The following is a 23,482-nucleotide window of genomic DNA, read 5'->3' on the forward strand; positions in this document are numbered from 1 at the left end:
TCTTTTTCTAACACCTCTCCACAGACTCTTCTCTTAGTTTTCTCTTCCTTCATCAAAGTAGAGACAGAGTAAGGGGAGGCAGAGCGTAGTCTGACCTGGTTGGCATGGCTTCCAGCTGCGGCCTCTCACCCTGATTCTGCCTCCCCTCTACACATACTCTCGGCTCTCCTTTTACCTCTGTTGGTACGTGGTGGGTATGGTGGGAGGTGAGAGCTGGCCCCTCCCTGAGGCGCTGTGGGCCTAGCTTCAGGTTAAACTAGGTGCCCCAATTGATGACCTTGGTGAATTAGCTCTTAGCACTCTTGCTATTTTGGCGTCTGGGTGGGGGCGCTGTGGGCCATGTGACAGATGAACTGATAAGTTGAGAACAAATATGGGAATGAAAGTGAAATGGGTCTCTCCACTGAGCGCCTCTCCCTTTGCATCATAGTTTCTCTTTCTTTGGTTTGTTTAAACGGTTATTTGCTTGTCTTAACGTTGGATTTATTTTACTCCTCTTCATGTACATCACTATTTGTTTCGAAGAAGCAGGATGCTTCATGCACTCACACTCTCAGATTCTGTTACTCATTCCCTTTCCTGTCTGTCTTTTTTCTCCCTGCAGGCGTTCTCTTCATGCATGTGTCACCCTCTCTGTCAAAACCTATCGAGTCCCATATCATCCAGCCAACAGGTAAGAATTAGAGCACATTACGCATGTTTGGGTACCAAGCTATGGATTGTACTGTTGCACTGCCTGATGTGTGCTGGAGCTTAAACTCTCTTTTGTGTTTCAGGGGGGCACACTACTCAGTAAAATCAGACCCAAAGACAGTGAGTAGCTCTCTGTTTTTACAGTTTGTTGTTTGTGTCTACAAAATATCTAAAAACACAATGTGTGAATCAATCTGGTATCTTACCCTAAACTGCCAAAACAAAGATTTGATGACATACAATAAATAAGATTACAGGAAGATAAAGGTTATTTATGAGACCATCAGTGGTTAGAACATTAAAAATGTTAGATTTAAAGATACAACCAGCTCTTATATTTATTAATGTGCTTAAACAGAGTTCAACAAGACTTCTACAGTGAGACCACAAACGGAGGATGTCCAGCAGCGGCCCTTTGCTCAACTGATGGGTGAGAACTCATTCATTCATCAAACCCAAATATCGTTCACAGCCTTTACCTTTATGTCTGATCTGAGCTCATTTTCCATCCTCTGATTCATCTTTATGGTAGGATCCAGCTTGACTGTGGACAGTGACAATGTGGTGCAGTGGATTAACAACAGCGAGGACAGCATCACTCAGAACATGGGCTACAAAAATGGACGGCTGTTGGTGGAGAAGGACGGCTACTACTACCTCTACTCCAAAGTGTCGTTAGACGTTCAAGAGCCATGTTTGTTTTTCCAGCACGAGGTTTGGAAAGACACCAAAGCTTATGGGAAACCTATACGACTTATGAAATCAAAAAGGTTTGAGAGGGTTCCACCCCTTCCTTCCTTCCTCTGTTCTTGCACATGAGCTTTAAGTGTTGTTTGTAGCTTTGCTTCTGTGTTTTTCAATTGTTGGTCCCGCCGTAGTGCGAGGAAATATTTACATTCAAATGTTCTGTTACATTCATGTGTTCTGAAACTTGTCATATGTAAAAACAAAAATGCAGGTAATTTGAAAAATAGTATTTATACAACACCTATGAGGTGAATTGTTGGCATGTTTTTCATGTTAGCCATTTAACCCATTCAATCACATCCTCACACCAAAACAAGATTTAATATTAATGTTCTTTAGATTTATAATTTCTGCATTCTTATGTGCCAACAAACTAAACTTAACTCAATGCAACCCAACTCAATTCAACTATGCCGTAGTAAACTTATATTAACTAGAATAAAATAAACTTAACTGAAATACACACAACTCAACTTAACTCAACTAAACTAGAAACAGTTCAACTAAATTTAACAAGATAGAAAAGGGAAACCAAACTCAACTAAACTTAACTCGACTTAACCACACCAATGAAAATAAACTTAACTAAGCTAAACTCAACTAACTAAACACAACTGAACTGAACTCCACTCAACTCAACTGTACTTAAGTTAACTCAACTAAACCACAACAATGAAAATAAATTGATCTAAACTTAACTAAACTAACTAAACACAACTGAACCCAAATAAACTAAACTAAAATGAACTCAACTCAGCTCAGTTCAACCACACCAAATGAAAATAAACTGAACTTAACTAATTTGAAATTAAGTATTAATTAAAATAAAATAACATAAAATAAAATAAACTTATATAACCTTAACCTATTTAACCCAGCTGAACTAAACTAAACCTCCCTAAACTAAAATAAACATTGAACTATGACACACTAAACTTATATAAACTAAAATAAACTGGGACTAACTTATTTGACATACAAACAACTCAACTTAACTTAACTTAACCACATCAAACACAAGTAAACTGAACTTAGCTTAAGTAAACAAACTTAACTGACTTCAACTTAACTAAACTTAACAAAATTGAAGTAAACTGAACTAAACTAAAAAAAGCTAAACTCAACTCAACCACACCAAACGGAAATAAACTTAACACAACCAAACTAAACTCAACTCATCTTAAATTAACTAGCTAACACAGCTGGACTTAACTGAAATAAAAGTTAGTGAACTATGACACACTAAACTCATATAAACTAAAATAAGCTGAACCTAACTTATTTAAAATACAACCAGCTCAACTTAACTTAACCACACCAAATGCAAGTAAACTGAACTTAGCTTAAGTAAACAAACTAAAATGACCGTAACTTATCTTAACTTAACTTAACTCAACTCCCTAACTTAACTCAACAGAATTGAAGTAGACTGAACTAAACTAAAAAAAGCTAAACTCAACTCAACCACATCAAACGGAAATAAACTTAACACAACCAAACTAAACTGAACTCATCTTAAATGAACTAGCTAACACAGTTACACTAAACTCAACTCAACCACACTTAACTAAAACACATGTAACCAAACTCAATGTAACTCAACTAAACTAAACTAAGTCATGCCACACTAAACTTATATAAACTAAAATAAACTGAAATAGTCACAACTTAACTCAACTCAACTAAACACATTGAACTAAAATGAACTCAACTAAAAAATGCTAAACCTAATACTAAACTCAACTCAACTCAACCACACCTCACAAAAATAAACAGAATTTAACTCACCTAAACTAAACTTAACTCAACTTAGCTATGCCACACTAAACTTATATAAACTCAAATAAACTGGACTTAACGAAATACACATAACTCATCTTAACTTAACTAAACTCAACTCAACACAACTGAACAAAAATGAACTAAACTCAAAAAAGGGTCAACTAAACTGAACTCAACTACAGTAAACTAAAATAATGTAACTAAAATCATCTTAACTAAACTCAACTTATCGTAACCGAACTTAACGTATCTCAACTTAACTCAACCAAACAAAATTGAACTAAACTTAACTTCGCTCATCTCAACCACACCAAATAAAACTAAACTGAACTTAACTAAACTAAATTAAAGTTAATTAACTTGCTTTTCACTTTATTTTTATCAATTAAATGATAATTAAATGATAAAAAAAAATTAATTTCCCCCTGGGGATTAATAAAGTACGTTCTTCTTCTTCTTCTTCTTCTTCTTCTTCTTCTTCTTCTTCTTCTTCTTCTTAATAAGATAAGATAAACCAAATCTCACTAATAATGAAATTAATTAAATTGAAATTAAATACATGTATCATTACTAAACTGAACTTAACTGAACAAAAGCACATCAAACCTAATCCAACTTAATTTAACTCTACGTAATTTAACTTAAGTCTTTGTGACCTAACTTAACCTCACCTATCCTAGCCTGACTTCACTCCACTCCACTTCACTGTAACTTTGAATGTTTTAGTGTTTATTCACTTGTGCTCTTTTTTCACTGTGTCTCTGACATGTTTTTTTCTAGACACCAATGCTTGACTCACAAATTTAAAGATTCTCAAGATGTGCTGGAGGATTATTGGAACAGTTTTCTGGCGGGAATCTTCGAGCTGCAGCGAGGCGATGAGATTTACATCAAACTGGACAGTAAACAGAAGAGGCATCCAGATCCTGCTGACAACCTGATGGGGGCGTTTATGATCTCAGAGAAACGCCTCAGGCCCACTCTGTGAACAGATTCTATGTCTCTGTTTGTTTATTTACATATTAATATATAATATAAGTTATTTTGTTCTCAAGGAATGTGTTGAATCATTTATAGAAAAGCAACAATTGGTTGTGATGTAAAGTATCTGATATTTGGGTTATATAATCCTTAATCCTTATTGATAATATTCTGTATGATTTGTTGTTCAAATAAACTGCTGTCTTGTTTGAAACATCAGAAGAGATTTGTTATCTTCTAATCATCGAAAGAAAACATGCAAACACGTGTGTGTCTGTGTGTGTATGTGTGTGTGTGTGTGTGTGTGTGTGTGTTTGTGTGTGTGTGTGTGTGTGCGTGTGCGTGTGTGTGTGTGTGTGTGTGTGTGTGTGTGTGTGTGTGTGTTTGTGTGTGTTTGTGTGTGTGGGTGTGTGTGTGTGAATGCAGGATGTGGTAAAGTGAAGCTTCACTGTGATGAAGATGGAGGTGCTGAGGTGTGGCTGACTCAGCTCTTCTCCCCGAGCAGAGGGGGGAAAGTTTCACAGACGCTACTTGCAGTGGCAAATGGAAAAGAAACCATGTAGAGGTACGGAGATGTGAGGAAAGGGAAGGCTCGGCAACCAATGAGGGAATGCAGTTGTAGAATTGGTGAAAATTAAAAAACAAAACTCTGAAGCCAAGTTTGAAAAGATCCAGGGATAAGTGAGACAGCACAGGACACGGTGCAGACAGGTAGACAGACAGATGAACACTTCAGCATGAGACGGATAGATGAGTGAAACTGGCCGCAGATGCAGGTGATATCTTTGTATCATTTCCTGCTTTGAAACACAGATAAGCGTTTTTGCATCTGAGTGAAACTACAACAACACAATCCTCCTGCAGACTGAGCATGGACACTTTGCACAGCACCTCATGTTATTGTTGCTTATTGCCCACAGCAGTAAACAACCTGCAAGTGAAACTTTGCAGAACTGTCTGACTATATTTCTACTCTTTTACTTTACTCAGGCTAACACTGTTTTTTTAGTCCACTGCATCAATTCTCTTTTTTAAGTTATCACTTGATAAGGAGATAAAGATTGAACTCACATTTAAAACCGTATATTCATTGTATAAGATTTTCTGTGTTGCTTTAGATTTAATGACACAGTTTTGATAGTTTTGACAGTCAACCTTGCAAGAGGCAAAGAGGTGGAGCTAAGATGTGCCTTTAGCCTCTTTACTAACAGCTAACAACTACAGCCAGGCTGTCAGTATAGTACTCCCAGTTATACCTGTCTATACAAACCTTGTAACCTTAGTATCTTCCAAATTAATAAGTTAAAAGAAGAATCACTCCACGTGGAGTGTGTAGGAATAAGGAAATTATCCACTCAGACAAATCTGTGTTTTGAACCAGGCTGTAAACGTGAGCATTTCTGCTGTGATGATGAGCGTCATAACACAGGTGTTAATGAGGTCTCCTTGGCTTTAGGAGCCAGCCTTTAGTGGACACTTTCAGCACTTTTTTTTTAACATCAGTGGTTGCAGCTTGATTGCTAATCTGTCAGAACATAGACACAAAACAATGTGCACAACTCTGTGGTCAAAGTATGGTCACCTCTGGCTCACATAAACTGGTGTATCGACAGGCAGAATGTCAACCACAAGGCTTTAAGACACGCCTTTACAAACTACTGAGTGTCCTCATGGTGCGTTTTTACAAAATCCATAAAAACATTTGAATTAAACTAAACTTATACAACTTACATTCTGCAAATCTTTTGTACAGATAACCCTCACCTTTAAATTTCCATCTTATAAACTATTAAGTTTCATGAAAATTCATTGTCATGCCAAGGAAACACACAACAAGAATCTGTCATCACACAATTTGAAAAACGCAGACCTTTATTTTAACTGGAGCTTTGTTTACATTCATACTCTGCAGTTTGTGGTGCATTGTTTTGCTTCATGTTACCACCATCGGCTGCGTCTGTCTTGTTTGGTGCTGAGCAGGTTTTTTATATATATTAGGGGTGAGCCCGACTACGGATTTGCTTAGTTGAATCTGATTCATCAGATTTTGCCCATAGTCGACGAATAGTCGAATGTGTTGTTTTTCCTTATTGACCCAAAGTCTGCATGATGGTGACCGTATGACAATATTACACATAACCATTTACACTTAAGAGACTCATAGCTTCAAGTAAAAGGGACAACAGAATATTATAAGTATAAAACTTAGATTTTTTAAATCTATATGGCAAAAACAACGAGGTGATGAAGGAGAGAAAACTCAAATAAGGCCACCATCAGTTAAACATGGAACAACGCTCCACTATAGAATAAGGAATCAGGAGATATTTAAACAGTGTTCACACAGAGGAGAGCAGCACTGTGGAGGGTAGTTTGTCCAACTTAAGGCTAAACATTTGTATTATGTTCAAAATCAAACCTGAACCAGCTAAAGGGTTTTTAAATCTCTTAACAGAACCTTTTAAAACAGTCTTTCATCACGTCTTTGTCCGCTTGAGTCTTTTCAAATTGTACGTGAGGAAAACCATCGTGTGTACGGGCAGAAGTGCGCTGCTTGCTTTGTTGACTGTAAATCCTGTCTTTGAGAATATCCTCTCTGATGGTGTGGAGGTGGATGGGATGCTGTGGATTGTTTTTGAGGCTTCTGACAGCTTTGGGTATCCCTCCTCGTTCTTTTGGCCCCATACAGTTTTTGTGTGGTCCGGTAATCCTTGATCTCACAGCCCTCTTCATGAAGCTGCTCCTCATCTTCATCACTAGTTTTTAGGATCAACTGATGTTTTATTTCCTGACATTTTGAGCTGCTATGAACGTAGAAAGATTTAAAGGCCAGCTGAGGTACGTCTGCTCCACAGGTCCCCGCTAAATGGGAGAGTCCACCTTTAATTACCAGGGGAGATTTAATTACCACTTTAAGGAGATTTAACACTTCAAGATCTGTTCTCAGAATTACATTAAATAAGTCTATATTTATATAAAAACAGGATATATGAGACACTATTTTTACGGGAAACAGGAAAATAGTGTTAAATTAGACATTGAGCACCCCCATGGTTTGAATGGAATGAGCCACGTTTCATATGCAAATATTCGACTATGAGATTGGCAGTGGAGTAAGGCTCGTTAGAACGAATCGTCGAATATTCGACTATTTGGGGTCACCCCTATATATATATATATATATATATATATATATATATATATATATATATATGTATATGTATATATACATAGTTATGTAATAACGTCTTAAAGGTTTATCACCATGCATGGTTCCTTTACATTGCCAGTAGATACTTCAATTCAAATGAGTTGTTAAAGCTCTCCTAAAGGACTTATATGTTATGTCAATGATGTGTTGCTATGAAATGAAACTTATGGACTCGTTTTTTTTTTATTTGATGAATTAATTCTTTTGAAGAGAATTGACATTAAAAAAATGTCTTGTGCAAATATCTACTAGTTTTAGAAAGTAAATCCACTGTTATCAAATAAAGACTTTCTGGCAAGAGATGATGTTCCTTTTAAAACAAGTGAAGTTTTTTCCACAGTCAGCATTATTTTCCAAACTCAAACTGCTGAGCGTGCTTTTTTTGCCGCATGTGATCGTCTACAAATTGAAATCTTGTATATCATAAAGTCGTAAATTCTTTGTGTTTAATCGACACCTGCATGTTGAGTTTATGTAACAGAGCAGTGATGGTGTTTGTTTGCTGACCCATATAGTTTCTTTTCTAAACCACACTGTATGGTAAATAAACAGGATGTGGTGTTCATCCAGTTCCAGTTACAGATTGCGTAACAGTAGGGAACTTTCCCTTACAATCACACTTTTTATACATTCCACTTGAAGGTTTGTAACAATCACTAACTCATTCATTTTCAAGATTTCAAATCAACATGATCCCATCGTTCATCAGATCCATCTTTAATGTGGACTACAGTTAAATACATTCAACTTCGAGGAGTTTGTCCATAGGACTTACAAACTAAAGTTCTTTTAGTCATTCTTGAGATGTTTGATCTGATTCTGTAGTATTTCTGAAGTGATACCCGTCACTGACATCTTTACAAAAATAAAGATGGAATATAAATATGCAGAGCCTTTCTGAATTTTGGCACATAATTATAATCACACAATTTTTGTAAGCCTTAATTTTATGTCCCAGTCATTTATAAAATGACATCAAAGCAGAAGAGACACATTGAATCCCATGTAGGCTGAGTAAAATGCAGTATATTGCACATCAACACTAATGTAGTGATATCTACATCCAAACAAATGTCTTTAAAAAGGGTCATTATCATAAATATGGGACCATAAATAGTTTCATATTCACCAATAAATATATCATACACAGAATCATATACACATATTTCTACAGAACTGTGTGAGTGCAGTCTTTTCATATGCCACTTGCATTATCACAAATGCAACTTGTCTTTGTCTCTGTGTACTTGGTTTGCAATAAACTTCGTATTAGCTTTGAGAACAGCACAAGCACCGGCAGATTCATGCCTACCTAGCTTCACGCAGCCACAAACTGGTTGTTTCCCTTATGGACGACCCACACTTTAAAAGCAGGTCCTGAGGACAAAGGATGCACAACAGTGTCCTCATCAGTCCACAAGGAACATCCCGAGTCCTGAGCCTTTCAGCTCCAGCTGCCAGTTCCTCAATCCGGTCTTTGGTACCGTCATCTGAGCGTGCAGCCCCTGTGTGTTTTTCTGTGTCACTGTCCAGCACCTCCTGCTCACAGGTGTTGCACCTGGCCTAGGTCTATCTGGGAGCTCCACCTCACAGGTAAGCTTATCCCCCACACTCACACTGAGGACACCCGCGCTGCAGGTAGAGGTGCAGGTGAAGTTGAGTTCCATGTATATGAAGTAGGTCCCATCCTTTAGGGGCTTCAGCGAATTTAGGTTTTCGTCGAACACAAAGTTACTTCCAACAGACGTCCCCTCACCGTACACGACTAGATTCAAAGGCATGGTGCAGGACTGCAGCTTATCTAAAGGAGGACACAACAAATACAATTAGAAGGATGTTAACAATGTGCACCGACAGGATCATTGCCTAAATCTGCCTAAATTAAGACAAAATCAGTTGTGATTATGTGCCAGCAGGACAGAAAGTAACTGTGCAAGTTACGGACTTAAGGGTAGTGAGGGGGGCTGATTATTAATAATAATGCTTTCCAAGTAAAAACAGACCCAATACTATTTTATGTTTATTTATATAAGTAGAGAGAGAGAGAGAAGATTAAATATAATGTCTGCACAAAACAAACATTGTCTGAACTGAATGAGATGATGAAATGTAAATGCTTATAAAATGTTTGAAGTGTTTGCTGTGTGTTCCTGTTGATTCTTACAGTTTTGTTTATGTTTTTTTAACTCTGTAAAGCACTTTGAATTTATCTTTGCATGAATGGTGCTCTATAAATAAACTTGCCTTACATGTTTAAAACCTTAAATATTAACTTTGCCCATGGAAAGGAAAAAAATCCACTTCATGACAAACTATCGTTTACCTTTGCGAAATTGTATTATTTTACAGATTTCATCATTTTTATTTTGAGAATATCTCTTCAGATATAACAGATTTTGCGGCATTTAGCACATAGAAGTAGACTTACTTGATGTGGCTTTTAGATAGGCAAAGTTCTGCATCTGTAGAGAAAGAAAAAGAGATAAAGAGGATTATAATGTGCAGAAGGCGTGGTTTAAAGTTAAAACGGAAAAACAGCATATATTTAGTAATATAGGAGAATTAATCACCTTGTATGTTGGGGGAGATGTGCCTCCTATCAGCTTCTTAGGTTCAAAGTGGACAGGAGGACGCGCTGAGCCCAACTTGGACTGCAGCTCCATCACACATATCACTCCGCCGGCAGCCACAGCTATCACAGCCACGAACAGGAACACGATGGAAACTACGAGACAAGTGTCCAAGCAGCGTCCACGCCGGCAGCCAGTCTTCTTGAGAGACTCAACGTCCATGTCTGTATCCTGGTGTCCCATTAAAAGGTAGTTGATGTATGAAAAGCGTCCAGTTTTTATAAAAGGCGAATAAAACGCTTAAAGGTGACACCTGAGAAAATTGTACAACTCCGGGTGGTGGATAGTTTTCCTCCAAAAGAAAGTCCTCTTGTTGCGCCAAAGCGTAGTCCGAGTCTTGAGGTGAAAGTCGCGAATGTCTGCAGTGAGAAATATGATAGCTTTTATAGTCCAAAGGACCCTGGTCTTGGTATCAGAAACAGAGGAAAAACACGGAAGTCATGGGTTTCCCTCGCGCCTCCTCACCCTCCTTTCTCAGCTTACAAGAGGTGAGAGAGAAAAAACGCGCACAGACATTCCGCAGCTCTCTCTCTCTGCTGTTGCGAAAGTTCACAACAACCATGGCTGTGCGTGTGCGCGCGCATGTGCGTGTGTGTGTGTGTGTGTGTGTGGTGGAAAACGAAAGGAAGAGAAATACCCGCTGCCTTGGTGCTTTCAGCAACACATTCCGACACAGTCAAACAGAGCAGAGGTATATCTCTCCCTCCTTCCGTGCTTTCAGCGTCTAGACGCAGGAGTGGCACATTTTAGATGTCTTTTCGGGGGTGGTTGCTTTTTGACTCGTTGGAAGATTATTTTTTGCCAATTTTTTTTAAATAAGAAGGGAAAAAGGATGGCTCAGTGTGACATCATCTATCTGATAACGGCGTACTGCGTCACGTAGTGTATACTTGGCGTAATTCTGGCAGACTTCAGTCACTTTGTGACTCTGCAAGTGTGATTCTACAGGGCCTTGAAGTGCAAATCACAACGGCAACTCAGAAAACACTATGACATTAACCAAACCGGTAAAAGCATATCCAGTATCACGTCATATCCATGTCCTGCATAAAAGTATTCTTTAATAACAGCATGTACTTTGTCGCTGGCTGCACTCATATTTGGAAAACATGTAAACCATGTCCTTCCGGGTCAAAGGATAGACCAGTACAATCAGCAGCGAGTCATGAGAGAGAATAATAAGCCACCTCGTGTCACAATGGCATCCAAAAATATGATGGATAATGACCTTTGACCTCCTGACAAACAGACAGAAAGCTCACCTTCACATGTGTTTGTGTCTGTTTGTCTGCTGTCTCAGCTTCCTGGGTGGTTGTTTGTTCAGCTGTTGGGGTCAGGTTGGCTGCTCGGAGATTGATGGTGACCACCAGACTTACCGCCCAGTCTATTGATGTGAGTGTTGCTTTTAGAGTCTGAGGTCCAAAAAAGTTTCCATGCTCTAACTGGTAAAAAGAAACTTCACTCGCAGCATAGTTGAACACATATCCCCAGACACCACCAGTTTCCAACATCCATTCCTCTTGGAGTGTCTCAGATGGAGGCGTCTGGATCCGGCATAGATAACTGAGCCGTTTCTTGGGTGCACCCTCTGGTGCTGAATGTTGGTAACTCGTCACAGGGGTCTCGCAGATAGCCCACGCTTCAAAGGGTCTCTTTGTCATGGTGAGTTTTTTTATTTTTCAGAGTAAAACACCTTTCTTTTATTCCTTAATTCTCCAACGTTATTGGTTTAGTCATTGTATCCGTTCATTGGTTTACGCTAACGATAAAACATCATTTTATTCAGTCAACTCATACAACATATGTTAGTTTAGGTATGTGTGTGTGTGTGTGTGTGTGTGTGTGTGTGTGTGTGTGTGTGTGTTTTTTCTCACCATCGTAAACTAGATGACTCTTCACAAAAACACATTGGTGATGCTGTGACCCAGGATGCCCCGTCCGTTGTTCTTCCCCAGCCAAGTAATGGAGCACATGTCAAGGTGTGTTTTCCGGAGAAAACCGGAAGCATAGGGGAGGGGAGGGGGAAAGGGAGGCACGGAGCAAACCGGAAGCAAAGGAAGGCGCGGAACAAACCGGAAACATGTTGAGGTTCAAAGGTCAAGACGGAAACGTGTGGAGGTCAAAGGTCAGGACGGAAAGGTGGGGGTCAAAGGTCAGGGCGGAATTAGGGGAGGTCAAAGGTCATCATCCATCATATTTTTGGATGCCATTGTGACACGAGGTGCCTTATTATTCTCTCTCTGTCATGGTCACGTCCGAGGGTACCTACTTCTTCCGGTTTGGTTAATGTCGTAGTGTTTTCTGAATTCTGTTGTGATTTGCGCTTCAGGGCCACCATATGATTCAGTTTGTGTGTGTGTATGTGTGTGCGTGTGGATGTGTTTCTGTGTTGGGTTGCTACTAAATCAAGAGTAAACAGCTCCATCATTCATAGTCCTTCATGAGTAATTTCCCTTTCTGACAAGCAACTGAAAGCCACTTTCATCGTCTCTTTTTGGGCCGAGCATGCTTTACTAAACCTTTCTAACATTTGAGACTGCATTAAACAGCAAAGAAATGAAATAATACATGTGTGTCTAACATGAGTCTGGTCCTGCTGGAGGTTTCTGCCTGTTAAAGGAAGTTTGTCCTTGCCACTGTAACTTACTAAATGCTGCAAAGTGCTCTGCTCATGGTGGATTAAGATGAGATCAGATTGAGTCCTGTCTGTAAGATGGAACTGGATCTGGATCTGATCCGGTCTTGATGTTGGGTCTTTGCTAATAACAGATAGATGCTATAGGTGTGTCTGAAAGAGAAAGGAGAAGGAACGAGGAGTGTTTTCCACTCAAAGACTATGATAATCATTTGAATGACAGTGTTTTCATTGGTGATATGGCATACTTGAGCAGATTGTCTTTCCTACCATTACAGCGGTCCATGAGGGATTAGTGCAGCCTTCACATGAGAGGCCCTTATACTTGCTAACTATCTGGCTGATAACTAAATATAAAAAAAAGTTGCCACTAAGTTGAAGATGTAAGTATGATTTATTAGTTTAAAGATATTTTTTCATGCAAGCTAAACAAAAAAAGTCCTTCAGATTAGACAAATGGTAGTGCTCTCAGGGCTTTCAACTTGCTGGTTGAATAAATATTTAACAATGCATTTATCTGTTGGCATGCAAAACATAACCGCAGCACCTGTTTCAGGTCTTCTTCCTTTTAAAGGTTCCGCTGGCATTTTATTCTCACTCAACCACCACTGTAACTCTACCGAAGCGGTTTGTGGTTGCTTTGGTTTGTTTGGTTGACATCTCTTTCACTCAGCTCCCTGTGTTTGTGAACATCCCTCGCTTGTTTCCCTGCTGTTCCTCCTCTTGTCTTCTTTTCTCTGCTTGCGACTGGCCGGCCATTAATCTTTAGTCCAATGTGTTGTGCTCTCCAAATAAGTTGGGAGTAAAACCATAGACTGTATAAATGATGGACGTAGTATCCGTGACGTTAACCACGGAAATCTTGAACTCAACCTAACTTCTGTCGAGTTAGTGGGAGGTAAAGAGGCGGGCTTCGTGCCTCTTTGCCAACAGCTACAGTGATCCCGCCTGTCAGTCAGGTCAGCTGTGCCTCTCATAATGGAAAACTTATCTTAATATAAAATTGTTGTGTTATGAAAAAGTTCACCCCCCGTACAGTGTGTGCTGATCGAGAAATGAACTATCCAGACTACACTCGTCTTTTGTACCAGGCTGTAAACATGTTTATTTCTCCTGTAAAGATCGGCTTTTTAAAATGTGTGTGTATGTGGTTTCCAGTACTTCCAGGGCCAGCCTCAAGTGGACACTTGATGAACTGCAGTTGTTAACTCTTCCGCATTTGCTTCAATTCTCGGGGCAGGAGGTTGCCGCTTGAGTAAAACATTGTTTTTGTTGCAATAGGAAACCATAATGTTTGCTACATTGTCAACAGGAAGATGTGAAATCCATACTTGATAAATATGCTTGACTCCTTTCCATGGATTCATTTCATGTGAAATGCTATCTTGGTGTCGCTTATGATATTCTGAATGAATAACTATTCTCCAGGGCTTTTTGACCACTCTGAATCAAGTATTTGTTGATGCTTGTGTGCATGCAGGAAGAATGCAGTGACTAACACGGGACTTCCACCAGACCTGAGTCTGGTCCGTCTCTGATTTGCTGCGGTCCATCTTCATGCTCTCTCGTCCGTCAACACCCACTTGTTGCGTTTTTGGAACGCAGAACGGAGTAGGACCGCCGGACAGCTGGAGTCATGTGACCGAGGTTTTCCCATAGTAATTACAGAATCAAGGATTCTCCTCCTCCTCTCCTCATCCACGTTGTCTTTCTGGTCCTCTGAAAACCTCTGACCTGTTGACTCCAGGCCTGGCTCCGCTCATCATGACGGTTTGTTGTTGTAGTTAAGGGAAATACGATCTGGTGATAACACAGAGGGCCTGATCTATTAAGATCCCAAATAACGAGCGCTAATTTGCGTGTGCAAATAATAATTTTGCACGTGTTATTTCTGGGCGTGTTGCGGGTGATCTACTAAGACTGCGTGTGCAAATGATAATGAGTGCAAAAGTGGTGTGGACCGCCCTATTTTACGAGGATTTTGCGTGTGCTGTCTGCTGTCACCATGGAGAGTTTGAGAGAGCAGAGTGGCCTTAAGCGATGAATGAAGTTTGAAGCCATGGAGTTGGAGATCTTTGTGGAGAAGGGAAATAAAAACATCGGTGAACTCCAGCAGAGACATCTCAGCGTTAGAAACGCGATTTGGGAGGCCATCTGTGAAAAGGTGAATGGTGTGAGAAAAACCAGAAGATCTGCCGATGAAATAAACGCATCTACTCTACTTCAAAACGCAATCAGTGTTTTGATGGAGCTAAGAGAGCGATTTGATGAGGCTAAGTCTGCCAGTCTTGCTCTAGAAAAGTTAGGCGTCACTTTGATGAAGACAGTCGCCTCACTGACGCAGAGAGCAACTTTCAGGTGAACGTTTTCAATGCTTGACATCATCATCCAGCAACTGTCCCAAAGATTCACCAGCTTAAATGGAACTGGGAACATGTTTGAGTCAATTCACCCCAACACACTGCTGCAAGCACGAGATGAGGAGTTACGCAGAGCTGCCTGGCGCAGCTCAGTGAGCGCTCATTCTCCAAGTTAAAACGAACTAAAAACCCCTTGATGAGCACAATGGGACAGAATAGACTGAGTGGACATGTCATGTTATTCATTGAGAATGACCGATCAAAGAAAATGGACATACAGTGCATCGTGGACAAGTCCGCGGAGCTTAAGGCTCGTCCAAACAGTGGTGAGTAGGCCGAGTACTTCATATTGATTTTTTGTTTGTATGTGAACATGTGAGCCGCTGTGCCAATTTGACTAAACTGTATAGCTGTTGATACAGTGGTGTACTGTGCTCTCATTAGTTGGAACAGTTAAAGTGGGTGTCAGAATGATGCGGTCGCTATCCGTGGTGCTGAACTGCTTTGAATTTGTGTTGTTTTATTATTATTATTTTGTTCTCTTGGTTTGATTGACTAAAACATTTAGTAATGCTTGTAAGCCCCGCTGTTGCGGGCATGTTGTAAAGCGATGGTATGATGAGCTTTACAGTGACCGCAGCCATGTGTGTGTAACGCTGTGCCAGTTTGCACCTGCCTTTCAACCGTGCTAAATATAGACGCAAAAACGGCGCGCGCTATCTGCTTCATGTTTGATAAATCACATTTAGCGTGTGCTAAATGATTACATTTGCATCTCCTCCTCCCAGTATTTTTGCGCGTCCTGATGATCTACATGTATTCTGCATACAAACACGCTAAATGGATAGTGAGTGCTATTTTGCTAATTTGAAAGACGCAATCCTCGGTGCTCCCGATTAGTACGTCAGCTTAGTGCGCTATCAAGTTTGCACGTGTTTTTATACACGCAAACCTTTAGTAGATCGGGCCCAGAGTGTTTTATTCTGAAAATTAACCGGATGTTTTCATTTTGTTTTGGTGAAACCTGACTTCCTGTCCCGCTCCATCTGCTCTGTTGAGATTGATGCGTCGTGCTCCGGCATCCGGCAAACATAGAAGTCTTGTGTATCTGATCTGGAGGACTCCGACCTGCTGGAACGCAACGGAGCGGATCCAGTGGAAGTTAACACATTGACTAGAATAGAAACCTATCAGACCCGGTGCCGTGACGGATCGGGACGGACTGGACACGGATCTGGTGGAATTTGGCCGTTAGACTGATGATAAACTAAACCAGCTGACACCAAGTAAAAGAAAGAGTGAAGACTATGTTTGGTCCACCTGAGCCTGTAAAAAGCTCTACGTTATAAATTAACCAGTGTTAATAAGTTATGAATTACAAGTTTCTTATATAATATTATTTAAGGACTTTCCCTCCTACATCAGGCGTTGATCCGTTCAACCCTAAACTCCTACAGGAGGGTTTAAACAGTAAAAAGTTTGTAAAAAGAGAAAAGTCAAGGGAATTTTTATGATTGAATGATGGGGAAGTTTGTGTTTATATTTAGAGAGTCATAAGAGAGGAAGTAATTTTCCCTTTGAAGATTTACTAATATATTACAGCGGTGTCAAAGCAGTCACTCACATCTTCAGCATGTTAACTGAGTTTAGTTAACTGACGTCTATAGCCTCTCTTTAAAAAATGAAACATGAGCAGAGGAAAGATGCATTCTGTAAAGTTATCCCTAATCTGAGGAAGGGTTAAAGCGCCTGCAGGGACTCTCAGTTTGGCCAATTTTTGCGCCCCCTGTTGACAAAGCAGCACCTTTCTCTTTGCAGATTTTGTCCATACATAAAGTGTTTATTTGAACAAAAGAAGACTCTTTCTGCAGAGTGTTGTTAATCTCTCTGTCTGACACCTGCCCCACTGCAGCAGTTTTAGATTCAATCCTCACACTAATTACAGTGTGTGTTTCTGCAGCCCATAAAGAGACATCAGTGTTAATTTCATTCTTGTTTTATTGCCATGGGTCAAAGTAAACAAGACATAACTGAGGCACAGTTAAGTGTGCATAACAGACCTCTTTATATTAATACCATCTTGTTTGTAGATCCTTTATTTCAATAGATTTACCCAGTTTACGTCTCTTTATATATAAATGAGCCAATGCTGCTGTTTCAAGTGAGAGCATTAAGTTAAAACAGCCACATCCTCACCTTTAGTTTAATCAGGGGCATTTTACATTTCCAGCTCTGCTGGATGAAAACATCCACCCTGCAAAAATGTAGAATATACCGCCTCTGATATATTTTGTAAAGGACGATTATGCAAAATAAACACCAAAGATTCATAATAGACTCTTTTTAAACAGCATGATTGCACTCAGTCATCAGGAGAGTTAGCACAAAGGAAATCAATGACTGAAACAACCTCAGAAGTTTCATCTGTCTCTCTGTTGCAGGTCTCATCTGTAAAACTTGTCTTCTCTGTGTTGTCTGTGTTACAAAAGTGTCCTCTTGTTCAGCATTTCATTGATCTCATGGTGTATTTGTCTCTATGTGATGCCTCTTTAAATAACCGCTGACCAGAGTAGCTGCTGTGTTTGTGCATATGTAGGTACACAGCTCTGTTGTGAGGAGGGAGATATCATGCAGATAGAAACTGCTGTCTTACCTCAAGGTGAAATGAAAGATTAAAAAATACTTCACACACTTCACACTAATCTGGTTTCTTTTTAAAGCAGGACTTTTTAAAGTTGAGTTGGACTCTCGACGCCGTGTGAACCAGTAGATAGCTTATGTGATGAAACTCCGACCTGCTTCTCTAAACATGGTTCATACTCTTTCTATGAAAATGACCTCATACTTTCTTTTAGAACATTACCGTGTTGTGAGCTTTTTGCTTCCTATGCAACATGTTAAGTACTTCATTATGTTTCATCATCAGAAGCTTGTTTTTGTTTGTTTTTGTGATCAAATTTTTTACTTACATTTTAGAAAAATAACAAATAGTGTTAGTGCATTATAATCAAATTCCCAGTAGCAATAGGTACAATGGCTAAGCAGCAGTACACACATTTAAGGTAGGAAATTCTTACATAACAAACACACACAAACACACATGAAATATAATAAATATTTAAATAGATCCCATCTCAGACCAAACTAGGCTACAACAAGGCTAGATCTGTTCTTTGAGCCCGCATTTGAACATTACATTCTTTAACTGTAATCATCCGAGCTGTGGAAAGCGCTAAGGAAACTGTATCTAGAAAAGTGAGGATCCAGATCTTGACCGTCAGCCTATCTGGGTGTTTCCACCTCATAGCAACCAACTTCTTGGCAGCAGTGAGGCTGGGGAAAAAAAGGTATTTTCTGCTGCCCAACAACAGGGAGCAAGGATCATTTAAGAGTGACACTGGCTGAAACAGGTATTGACAAGGAGAATATAGTAGATGACCAAGAGAAGACGCCATTCCAAAAACAAGCAACAGGCAGGCACTCTCAAATCCTATGAATAAATGTGCCCGAGCCGCCAGAGGGAAAAAGGTCACTTGTGGAGTCAGGCAGGAGGCCAGAAGCTTGATTATGGTATGTGCTGATGTGACCAGGAGGCAAAAAATATAGAGAATTAAAGCTAGGATTGGTGGTCACTGAAAACTAGCATGAATTTGAATGTAGCATTTCCTCAGGACTCCATCTAACACCCATAACATTTTGATCCATCACCTCAGGCTTTAATACAGACATACAGTATTAGCGTTTTTCAAGCTTTCATGCAGTCAGTGTTCATCCTCGGAGGCAACTTTTTTCACATTTTTGCAATTCAGCTCTCAATGTTTGGGAGGAGTCTTCTTTAAATGTCCTTGTGTGAGGGTTTTCATGGTTTGCCCTTTTCTTCTGGGGTGTTTTGGGGACTTTTTAAACTGTTTTTCAGGGTCTGTGTCATAAACGTTGTTGTTGTAGGTCTTAAAATCCCACTTAACCATCATTCAATTGGATTTCATTGTAAAGGTAACTCTGACCTCTTCCATCACATTTAGTACAGCCACATAACATTACCTGGCCTTTACGGTGTTTCAGTAATTCACACGACATGAGGAAGGACCGCTAAGAAACGGCAGTGATGGGAATGACGAGGGGACTGTTTATGTTGGGGGTGGAGACGGGGAAGTGGGTCTTAAACGTGGGTAATGAGAAACTTAGCATTACAGTTAGCAGAAGGTCATGTGCTCATGCAGGGCAGTAACCAAATCGAGTCACAGCTTCTGTTCCCTTTAGAAACTAGAAACACTTGCTTGTGTTTAAGACTTGTTACACAAATATCGTCATCAGCAGTATTGCCAGAAACAGCAGAACATGCTCTAAGTTGTCTCAAAATGAATATGTGTGTGTGTGAGAAAAAGGTGTGTGTGTGTGTGTGGGTGGGGGTGTTATTGTGTATGGTAGAGTAAATGTGCTTAAGTTCAAAAGTATGAGTCACTTCCACATTTGTTGGACTTCTGCATCAGCCTGCTGGAAACAGAGTTTAGTGGTTTTTCTCTGGCTTCATCTCTCCGTCCTTTTTGTCGGGAAGTGATAGAATTAGGGATGTCCTGATCAGGGGTCTCATTTATAAAAGAGTGCGTAGAATCCCTACTAAAAGAGTTCGTACTCTGAAAACCCAGAAATGGCGTGCGCCAAAAATAATTCTGATTTATAAAACCTGTGTGTTTCCTCTACACTTTGGAGAAATGTGACGGTGAGACAAAGCTGATGAAATATTTGATGAACTTGAAGACACACTTTTATCTTTTAATGACAGCTTATTAGAAACGATTCACCACAGACACACATACAAATAGAATATGTAGATTTTAGTGATGATGGTGACGCGGATCTGTTAATGTTGTTATTCAATTAAATGAAATGTTTAAAAGGCATTCAAATATAATCTGACTTCAGTTCTCCCTATCACCAACTGCGACGCCAATTCCCCCCGCCTCTAAAATGTACGTACGCCTGGGTCAGAGTTTGCTTACCGGAAGTCACATTTTCTCGTCAAGTTTGTCTTTACAAATCACAAACTTGGTGTGAAAACTGGCATTTCAGGCACCGTTTTGTGCGTAAGAAACGTTTATAAATGAGACCCCAGCTTTTCTTGGCCCCGGTCCCGATCCGATTTATTGAGTATCTGCCGATACCAAGCCATACTTGTATTTTCCCTGATAATAGAGCTGCACACAGTTTTTTAAAACATTTTTTTGACAGAAATAAAGTCACAAAAATTAATCAAAAGATGTCTTCAGCTTATCCCATTTAACATACTTCAGCAAGCAATGTTGTAAAACTAGAGATGTGTCGGTCGCGAACGATCCGGTTCTAAGAGCCGGCTCTTTGAGGTGAACGACGGGAGCCGGCTCTTGATTGGGAGCCGTTTTTTTTTTTTTTCTCTGGTCTTTTTCTGTTAAAGCCTCACGTGATTGGTCAAGATATGGTTGCGTCTTGACCAATCACGTGTCTTCATTGAGCAGAACGGAGCGGAGGGGTTACAGACACACACAGCACAGTGAGCACCAACAGGAGGGAGACGAAAGGGAGAACGTGCGCAACAGAGAACGCACTGGAAAGGTGAGAAAACGAGTGACTGCAGGAAACAGTAAACTTTAGACACAGTTCAACGGCATAGACTGTTTAAAGGCAGAGTGTAGACTGTGCAAGGTGAAAATGTCATCAATCAGGGTCCACAAAAAACCTGCAAAGGCACATTAGACTGTCTGTGAAGGTTCTCAGTCATCCAGGTCATGGACATTAGAACTGTTTATCCATCAGTGCAATAAGTGAAGAATAAAGACAGTGAAGGGAACCTGCTGTTAATGAAGGTGTTTAAAAGTTTATAAATAATATACGATCAGAGATTGGACCTTTTTGTCTAACTGAGATGAGTCTTGTTTTTTGTACTTTATAATTTAATTTCTGTAGAACTCTGCTCCATGTTGAGTATATAAATAAAGCCTTTTAAATGATAAACATTTGATATATAATTTAACATTATTTTAGGTAATACAGTCATTCAAACAAGAAAAAATCTGAGGAGCCGCTTGGGAGCCGAAAGAGTCGGCTCTTTGTAGTGAGCCGAGCCAAAAGAACCGGCTCTCAAAAAAGAGCCGGAATTCCCATCACTATGTAAAACTGAATGAGATGATCGGCTCAAATGCCGATCACCGATTTATTAAAAAATGCCCATTTCGGCTCCGATCCGATACTTAAGATCGGGATCGGCAACATATTCACAGTTAATCAAAAAACAATACAATAGAGTCATTTAAAATGATACCTTCAAAATATGAATTAGATCAGAAACATTTTTTTAAGTATCTACAGGTGAGAAGTTATCTACAGAAACAGTTTGTAGAGGAAGAACTAACAAATGAGATAGTACAGTATGTGATTAAAAATGATAAGGCTAAAGGAAATTTATCAAATTTGTATAAAATAATGCAAAAATACACCACTGAAAACAAAGTTAGAGAAAAATGGGTAAATGAACTGGAAATGAGCATAGTAGTAGAAGAATGGAAAAACTCCCTGAACGAAAATCTAAAAACACCACAATCCAGATATTGGAGGGAGTTTGCCTGGAAAGTAAGAATGAGGTATTTTACTACACCATGTGAAAAAAGTGAGTACTCCCCCCTTGAAGGCTCCGATTGCTGGAAAGGGTGCGGAGAAACAAAAGCAAACCACACACACAATGTTTTACATGTCCAGTTTTAGGTGTCATACTGGAAAGAAGTGGAGAACATATTTATTGATATTTTTGAATTAAAGGGACATCAAAGTTTTGAAAATGTCTTAGGCATCAACTTATTAGAAGCAATAAGTAAACCTGAAAGGCATCTTTTTAATGTATTATGTGTGACTGCTCTGAAGCAGGAGACAAAGACATGGAGACGACAAAGTCCACCTAAAAATAATTTATGGTTAAAAACAATTGAGCGTGTATTAGACGATGAAAGCATAATTTATACTATTAGAGATGATATGGAAAAAAAATCCATAAAATCTACTCTAAAATCAGACTTGGCAGAATGTACAATTACTAGACCCCCCCCCCCCCCCCCCACCCCCACACACACACACACACACACACACACACACACATCCCCCACCCCCTTTTTTTTTAAATTTTATTTCTGTTTATGTTCCCTTTTTCTTGAACTTTGTTATTATTTTTATTTTTTTTTTGGGTTGTTTTGTGTTTGGGTTATTTTATTGTTATTTCATTTTTCATTTAATGCATGTAACAATATGGAGGAAAAATGCAATGTACCTGAAAGTACAGTGATCTGGAAAGTTGAAATTGTTTTCCATGCAATAAAGTAATAAAAGAAAAAGATCGGGATCGGGACATCCCGAAATAGAATCACTCAGACAAGTATTGAAATCTGATGAAAGAGCAATCGCTCCGCAAACAAACTCTCCTTACTGAAAATGACAAAATTCCAGAGACAAGCTCAACAGCAGCAACAAAGTCTTTTTTTAGTCACCTGAGCCAGTTTAGACACATCATCATATCACAACTTGTGTGCACTCCCACACACACACCGCTTTAATACACATGGCTGGATTTTCTGTGGTCAGAATTACATATACGCAACAAAAAAAAGGATCGTGATCCGCAAGGTTTTCCCACAGGGAAGTTACTGTCTCTGTTTTCACTTCACATTTTTCATAACTGTGTTTTCCTCTCTCTCTTTCTCTCTGTGATGCTTGCTTTCTGTTTTCCTCTATGTCATAAAAATAACAAAAACAACAAAAAGGGAAGTAAAGACGAAAACCTACCCTGGCAGTGCTCATTCTGCTCTCTGCAGCAGAGAATGATCTCATCATCATGCAACACCAAGTTCACTGCCAAAAAAGGTGCAACTACAAACTTCCCCCTCAAGTAGAATGACATACCCTTTATATGACTTGTATTATTCCACTACACAATGTTTAATAAAAGAACTGGTGGAGATATGACACAACATTGTTTTGTAATGCACCCCCACACTTTTTATGACAACACAAATCAAATCAGTCACCTCCTGACTTCAGGAAAGGAAACATAAATATCTGCTGAGTCATATTTCATTATTCAGTTTGTGTTAATACAGTAGTTTCCAAAACCAGGAAAAAGTTTCATACCACAAATAAGTAATAAACATCAGACTCAACAAGGTAGCAGTGATTACTTCTGCTTTTTTCTTCCTGTTCTTGTGTTGGACATGCAACACCAACTGTCTGCTGTGCTGACTGGATTCTTCCTGTGTCCTCATTATAAAGAGGCTCATCTATAAAGTATTAATGTGACTATAATGTAGAAGTGCTCCAAAAGTTGAATCGATAAAGCTTTGAAATTCTAGTTTATATGATGCACAAATGTGAGTTTCTATCCTAATATCATACAGTGTTATAATTTCATTGAGCAGACACTTCGGTC

The 23,482-nt window shown here is 39.4% G+C and overlaps 2 protein-coding genes across 2 annotated transcripts in view; one reads left to right on the forward strand and one right to left on the reverse strand.

Moving 5' to 3' along the window:
• The window catches only part of LOC117816130 (tumor necrosis factor ligand superfamily member 14-like), a 6,409-nt gene extending 1,998 nt beyond the window's left edge, over positions 1-4,411 (forward strand). Inside the window, exons 4-8 of the mRNA XM_034688265.1 lie at positions 605-673; positions 777-813; positions 1,052-1,123; positions 1,226-1,463; positions 4,003-4,411. Of these exons, the coding sequence (XP_034544156.1) occupies positions 605-673; positions 777-813; positions 1,052-1,123; positions 1,226-1,463; positions 4,003-4,210 (624 nt within the window). The 3' untranslated portion in view covers positions 4,211-4,411. The remainder of the gene's footprint in view (positions 1-604; positions 674-776; positions 814-1,051; positions 1,124-1,225; positions 1,464-4,002) is intronic.
• Positions 4,412-8,091: 3,680 nt separating this feature from the next.
• On the reverse strand, positions 8,092-10,651 carry LOC117815251. Its single transcript, XM_034686851.1, has 3 exons — positions 9,985-10,651; positions 9,843-9,876; positions 8,092-9,215 (listed from the first exon to the last, which is right to left on the reverse strand). Exons 1-3 carry the CDS (start codon positions 10,225-10,227, stop codon positions 8,824-8,826), a joined length of 669 nt encoding a protein of 222 aa, XP_034542742.1. The 5' UTR covers positions 10,228-10,651; the 3' UTR covers positions 8,092-8,823.
• Between the last annotated feature and the right edge of the window lie 12,831 nt (positions 10,652-23,482).

Source organism: Notolabrus celidotus, chromosome 7 (genome assembly GCF_009762535.1).
Source record: "Notolabrus celidotus isolate fNotCel1 chromosome 7, fNotCel1.pri, whole genome shotgun sequence".
NCBI classification, from domain to species: domain Eukaryota; kingdom Metazoa; phylum Chordata; class Actinopteri; order Labriformes; family Labridae; genus Notolabrus; species Notolabrus celidotus.